Source organism: Penaeus chinensis, chromosome 17 (genome assembly GCF_019202785.1).
Source record: "Penaeus chinensis breed Huanghai No. 1 chromosome 17, ASM1920278v2, whole genome shotgun sequence".
NCBI classification, from domain to species: domain Eukaryota; kingdom Metazoa; phylum Arthropoda; class Malacostraca; order Decapoda; family Penaeidae; genus Penaeus; species Penaeus chinensis.
Window position 1 is genome coordinate 1,681,033 of NC_061835.1, and position 7,500 is coordinate 1,688,532.

General features: G+C 36.3%; 1 protein-coding gene across 5 annotated transcripts in view; it reads right to left on the reverse strand.

Annotated features, from left to right (window-relative positions):
• Positions 1-7,500, reverse strand: part of LOC125033982 (nascent polypeptide-associated complex subunit alpha, muscle-specific form-like) — a 65,614-nt gene that overhangs the window by 47,524 nt on the left and 10,590 nt on the right. For all 5 annotated transcript variants that reach the window (XM_047625591.1, XM_047625590.1, XM_047625589.1 and 2 more), the window contains one exon: positions 1,899-2,070. In XM_047625591.1, the coding sequence (XP_047481547.1) occupies positions 1,899-2,070 (172 nt within the window). The remainder of the gene's footprint in view (positions 1-1,898; positions 2,071-7,500) is intronic.

The window sequence follows — 7,500 nt, forward strand, 5'->3', positions numbered from 1 at the left end:
TGAATGCGGTCTTCCTTCAACGGGAAACGAGTTTGACAGTTTTTTTTTTTTTTTTTCACACGTGGTGATGAAGGAGATGGAGGAAAAGGAGGAAGAAGAGGAGGAGGAGGAGGAGGGAGAGAGGAGGAGGAGGAAGGAGAGGAGGAAGGAGGAGGAGGAGGAGGAGGAGGAGGAGAGAGGAGATGGAGGAGAGGAGAGGAGGAGGGAGGAGAGGAGGAGGAGGAAGAGGAGGAGGAGAGGGAGGAGGAGGAGGAGGAGGAGAGGGGGAGGGGGGAGGGAGGAGGTAGGGAGGGAGGAGGAGGAGAGGAGGAGGAGGAGGAGTCGAGAGAGGAGGAAGAGAGGAGGAGGAGAGGAGAGGAGGAGGAGGGGAGGAAGGAGGGGGAGGGGGAGGGGGAGGGGGAGGGGGATGGGGGATGGGGAGGGGGGTGGGGAGAGGGGGAGGGCGAGGAGGAGGAGGAGAGGAGGAGGAGGAGGAGGGGAGGAGGTGAGGAGGGAGAGGAGGAGGAGGAGAGAGGAGGAGGAGATCGAGGAAGAGGAAGGGAGGAGGAGTAGAGGAGAGGAGGAGGAGTAGGAGGAAAGGGCGGGGAGGAGGTAGGAGGAGGATCTGGGGGTTTTTCGGCTGCGGTCTCTTTCTCTTCTTCTCTTTTTCTTCTCTTATCCTCTCTTTCTCTTTCTTCTGCCGCGTTCTTCTTTTCCCCTTGGCCTCCCCGCCCTTCTTTCCCCCCTTCCTCTTCTTTTCTCTTTTATTTCTCTTCTTCGCGCGCTCCTTCTCTTTCACCTTTCGCCTTCCTTTAAGGGGGGAATTCTGGGAAAAAACGGAAGGGGAAATATGAGGAATACAAAGGGGGGTTAAAGGGGGGGGAAAAAAATTTAAAAAATTCCACTCTCCCCACCGGGGCTCTGTTCTTTTGGGGCCTACCGTTTTCCCCCTTTGCCTCAGCTTCCTTTCGCCCCTTTTTTCCCGCCGGCCTTCGGATTCCCCTTCCCCCTTAGGCCCTTTTTTTCCCTCCCGAGCCCTTCCCTTGGGGTTACCCCCCCTTTTACGCCTAGGCGAAACCCTTTTTTTTTTCCGGGGAGGGGCCCCTCCCCCCCTTACCGGAAGTGGGGAAATAGGGGCCCCCGGGGGTAGAGAAAACAAAAGAAGAAGAAAAAAGGGAAAGATGAAAAGCCCCCCAAATATTGAGGGACCAAAGAAGAAGATATATTGAATCCCCGTTAAAAAAAGAATTAATTGAAGAGAGAAAAATAAAGTTAAAAAAAAAAGGGAAGACAAAACCCTACGCGGGGAAAAAACCCCGAAAAGGAAGAAAGGAAAGGGGAAATGGGAAAAAGGTTTTAAAGAAAAACACAAAGGAAAAGAGAAAAAGGGAAAGAGAGAAAAGAGAAAGGGAGAAAAGACGGAAAAAGAACAAAAGATAAAAAAGAGAAAGAGGAAGAAAAGAAGGAGATAGTTGTGGGAGTGGGAGTGAGGAAGGAAGGGTTTGATAGAGGGGGGTGTTGAGAAGGAGGGGAGAAAAAGAAAAGAGGGAACAGACAACGACATACAGACAGACAGACAGACAGAGAAGAAAAGAGAAGAGAGAGAAAAAGAGAGAGAGAGAGAGAGAAAAGAGAGAGAGAGAGAGAGAGAAGCCAGACAAGAGAGAGAGAGAGAGGAGAGAGAGAGAAGAGGAGAGAGAGGAGAGAGAGGAGAGAGAAAGACAGAGAGAGAAACGACCTGAAACCGAGAGCAGAGAAAACAGAAAACAAAAACCCCCGTCACCAAAGATAAAAATTTCCCTCACTTTAAAAAAAAACCAAACCTAAAACAATCACTGTATCCGGCGACTGCACTACAACCCCCACACGGAACACCGACCAACAGCAAAACATAAGCCCCCGAGAACCGTCTCACTTACCGTGCATCCTCGTCAATGATGGGCGTGACTGAGCCTGAGCGAGACCCGTACTGGCCGCCGTAGTAAGGGTCCTCGTAACTAGGCGTGGGCGTGAGGTAGGCGCTCCCTGGGGCTCCGTATGGGCGTGGCGACCGCTCCGGGGAAGACAAATATCCGTCACCGTGCATTCGCTCTGGCGGGAGAAAAAAAAAAAAGACGGGGGCGATAATAATAATAATAGTAATACTGATAATAGTAGTAATACTAATACCAATACTAATACTAATAATGATAATAATGATGATGATGATGATAATCAAAAGGTTAACAAACGGGGAGAGACAATGGAAAAGGATTTTTTTTTTGTTATTTTTTCGCTTATAATCTACTCGGGGGAAGTCGGGAATTGCTTTTCCTCTTCGGCCTATTATAGAAGGGGATTAGGAAAAAAAAAAATATAATAATGATGATAATGAAAATAATGATTAATAATCATAAGAAAAATAAATAAATAATAATAATAATAATAATAATAAGGATAATGATAATAATAAAAGCAATACTAAAAATAGTAATACTAACAATGACAATATTAATACCAAAAAGGATAATAGTAATAGTAATAATAATAATAATAATAATAATAATAATAATAATAATAATGATAACAACAACAATAATATAGTAATAATAATAATGATGACAACAAAAATGATGATGAATATAATAATAATAATAGTAATACTAATACCAATACTTATACCAATAATGATAATAATGATGATGATGATGATAATCAAAAGGTTAATAATAATAATAAAAGCAGCAATAAAGGCAATCATAACAATAATAATTATTATGATAATAACTACAATAATAATAATAATGATAATAATAAAAAGGCATATAATCATAATACTGATAATAATAACAATGATGATAATGATAATTATAATAATGATAATAAAAATAATAATAACAAAAAGAGTAATAACAATGATAATAATAACAAAAAACTAAAAACATACATAATAATGAAAATAATAACGACAATAAAAATAATAATAATGAATATAATAATAAATAAATAAAAAATAATAATAATAATAATAATAACAATTATATTAAAACAATAACAAAAATAATAATGATGCTAATAATGATGGTGATAATAATAAGAATAATAACAATAACAATATTATCAAATAATGATAATGATAATGATCAATAATGATATTAATAATAATGATAATAATAATAATGATCATAGAAATAATAACAATAAAAAAAAATAAAAATGTTGCCCCATCAATTTGTATAAGAAAAACAAAAAACATTTTTTTTTCTTTGATCGAAAACATACAAAGAATATCAGTATCAAAAGCATCAGAGGAATAAAACAAATCAGCGGCCTATTAAGATTGATCACATCAAAAATAAACGAAAACGGCAAAGTAACGTTTGGAAGAAAACGGGAAGTAATGTTTGGAAGAAAACGGGAAGTAATGTTCGGAAGAAAACGGGATAGTAATGTTTGAAAGAAAACGGGATAGTAATGTTTGGAAAAAAACGGGATAGTAATGTTTGAAAGAAAACGGGATAGTAATGTTTGAAAGAAAACGGGATAGTAAAGTGCCTAAGTAAACAGGAGCTCTCGGAAGAAAACGGGAACGTAACTTTCAGAAGAAAACGGGAAATCATTGTAAAGAGTTACATACCAAAGGGTAAAGAAAGAAAGAAAGAAAAAAACAATACCGCACCTCTTAGTTGATTATACTATTATGGATTTTAAAAAAAAAAAAAAAAAAAAAAAAAAAAAGGAAATTACAGCTGACGACGGTGCAATTTAGATTTGATATCGGAAAAGCAGAAATAAAAATAATAACAATAATAAACTAAAGAAATAAATAAAAAAAATAAAGTAGTAAAAAAAAAATATAATTATAATATACAATGACAAAACAAAATAATAAAAATAAATAATAATAATAATAATAATAATAATGATAATAATAGTGATAATAACATAGTAAGAATGTGAATACTCTCGCATGAGCAACAGTGACGGCCTTAATTATTCTAACAGCAGAAATGAAAAACAAATATACATAAAACAAAGCTCGAAAATTCGAAAATGTATGAATACAAACTTGACGCAGAATAAGGAGAACGGAAAAAAAACGTATAGTTAAAGTCATGACACAAACCTAGTTTACCCTACGTACGTATCCCTCTACAGCGCCGTTTTTTAACGCTGATTTTACGGGGAAACATTTTCATTCATCCACCGAAAGTTCTCCTAGAAAGTTTTCCATTTTTGTTCTTTTGCAAAATAACTTCTTTTTTTTCTCAATAACAATTGATAATGAAGGAGGAAGTTGCAAAGGGAGAGTTGCTGTTGGTATGAAAATGGTTGAGCGAGAGAGAGAGAGAAAAGAGAAGAGAAGAGAGAGAGAGAGAGAGAAGAGAGAGAGAGAGAGAGAGAGAGAGAGAGAGAGAAGAGAAATAAAGAAAGAGAAAGAGAGAGAAAGAGAAAAAGAAAAAAATGGTTAAAGAGAGAGAGAGAGAGAGAAGAGAGGGAGGGAGGGAGGGAGGGAGGGGAGAAGAGAGAGAGAGAGAGAGAGAGAGGAGAGAGAGAGAGAGGGGAGGGAGGAGGGGAGGAGGAGGGAGATGAGAGAAGAGAGAGAAGAGAGAGAGAGAGGAGAGAGAGAGAAAAAAGAGGAAGGAAAAAGAGAGAGAGAGAGAAGTAGAGAGAGAGAGAGAGAAGAGAGAGAGAGAAAAGAGAGAAGAGGGGAGAGAGGGAAGAGAAAGTGAGAGATAGATAAAATAGAAAAAAGGTAGATAGATAAATAGATAGATAGACAGAGAGGAGAAAGAGGAAAGAGAGAAAAAGAAAGAAGAAGAGAGAAAAGAGAGAGAGAGAGAGAGAGGAAGAGAGAGAAGAAGAGAGAGAGAAGAGAGAGAGAGATAGAGAGAAAGAGAGAGAGAGAGAAGAGAAGTGAGAGAGAGAGAAGAGAGAGAGAGAGAGAGAGAAAAGAAAAAAGAGAGGAGAAAAGAGAGAGAGAGGAGAGAAGAGTGAGAGAATAGATAGAAAGATAGGTAATAGATAAATAATAGAGAGAGAGGAGAGGAGAAGAGAAGAAAGAGAGAGAGAAGAAGAGAGAGAGGAGAGAGAAGAGAGAGAGAGAGAGAGAGAGGATAGAAGATAGATTAGATAATAGATAGATAGATAGATAGAATAGAGAGAGAGAGAGAGAGAGAAGAAAGAAAGAAAGAAAGAGAGAGAGAGAGAAAGAGAGAGAGAGAGACAGAAGAGAGAGAAACTCCAGATCGAGAGATAGAAAACAACAAATTGATGAATTCACACACGAAAAAATAACAATCGAAATCTCTTACAAAGACCTTCAATAAGTTTGATAATTTAAACTTTCCATCCTAAAAAAAAAAAAAAAAAAAAAAAAAAATCCCTGTATGGTAATAAAAAAGGGAAAAAAATAAGCATGCATGAACATCAATTACATGGAGCAAAAGATTGATAAAAATACGTGAGGCGAGGACTCTGCTCCCCACCAACACATATGCAGCATAAAATACATAAAACATACCGTTATATACAGAGAGTAAGCACAGACATACTGCGTAGGAAATATTAATAAGCCAAATTTGTAAAGAGCTATACACACAGAACACGCGAACATCGATAAATGTTCTTATAAAAGACAATCCTGGAAATATTATGAAACACCATAGACCAGTGAATAAGTGAATAAACACTGAAAAATAATTGTTGTAGTTTTGGGGCAGCTCACAATAGCAGCAGGCTCATGTCGACATACTTGGTCAAATAAGCATGAACTTTGTAAACTATGCCGTTCTATGCGGTATTAAACTTCCAGCTTTCCCGAACTTTGATGCATGCGTATGCAAGTACACACATGCACATACCAGGTCTAGCTCAGACGCATTTATAACCTCCTTTTTCTTGACGTAATGCAAGAGTTGTTGGGCCTTCTGTGCTGTCTAAAATTGCATATTCTAATTTTCTATGCCCTTCTATCTTCTATAGTGATAGACACCTGATGCATTTTTAAATAATTTATTTCTTAACCATCACTATTTTTAAAAATTTTAAGTTTCTCTCTATGGGACTTAAAGGAAACACAAAGCATGTGACCTAACTGTTATCTACTCACCATTTACTACGTTATATGATACTTGTCTAAGTGATGTATTTACGTGATCTTTTGTGAAAATCTACGGCTACACTTCCTAATATTACACTATATTCCTCCCGTAGCAGCACTTCTAAATACACTTATTTTCAAAACTGATAACTAAGAAAAAGAACAAACAGAAAAAAAAAAAATGTATACACATATAGGAGCAACTATGACACTCGGAAATTCCGGGTGGCATAACAGCGGGAGGCCATTTTCTTTGTTTGCTCCCGACGCATTCTTCTTATTTTCATCGTTTTCACTCCTCTCTCTTTTCCGTTTTCTTTCCCACTATCTTTGTTTTCAATTTGCTTGCGATACCATAAAAAAAATCCCCTGCTGTTCCCCCTTATTTTCTCAAAATCTGACGCACAAATATAAAATCATTCACCATCATTTCTGTCAAAAGGTCTTGTTACTGTATTGATTATCCCGATGAAAAAAGCACACAAGGAGTTCCGGTCTCCGCCCTTTCCTTGCAGAGTTCAGATATTTTGCAAATAATATGCACTTCATTGCAGCACAGGCCCATGAAGACAAATTTCTTGTATTAGTGTGTGGTGTACGAAAATGTGTGTATGATTTATTTTATCCCATTACTACTGGTGTCCTCAGTATCATCGTTAATATTGTTAGAGTCAAAATTATAAATGTCATTCATCATCATCGTTATAAGCAGCATCTTTATCATCATGTTATTATAATTTCACAACTGCCTTCACTGACACTATCGTTCTTATTTAAAAATAATTTCATCATCAGTATTATTACATCTATTGCTCCTGTGATTTCCAATAACATCATTATCAGTCATTATTAGTAGGAGTATCATCATTATTATTTGAATAAATCATTGACATTATCATCATCGTTATCAATCCAACTGCCTTTGTTGAAGACATTATTATCAGTCTATCAGAATCAACAATTACTATTAATACATTCAATCATCATCTTTATCCTAATCCTTCATTAATATTATCATCCTTATCCCTCTAATTATCATAACTATCACTAAGCTAGTTTATCCCTAAGAATTCTTAACCTAAAACTCACTTTTACGCACAATTTCCCTCAGTGTGTTGTTCATCCTATGTCAAAAAAAAAAAAAAAAAAAAAAAAAATCCTGATATCTCTTCTAATCCTCTTTAATGACTAATTGTGCTTACGTCATTTCATCTTTTGTGAAATCCTGGAGTTGTTAGTGCAATAGTTCGTTATCTATTATTGTCATGGTACATCGATTTTTACTTGTTTTTACTCTTTTCTGGGATATATTTGTATTTGTATCTGTTTTATCATTATTATTATCATTTACATTATTGTTTTTATTATTATTATTATTATTACTGCTACTACTATTATTATTATTATTATTATTATTATTATTATTATTATTATTATTA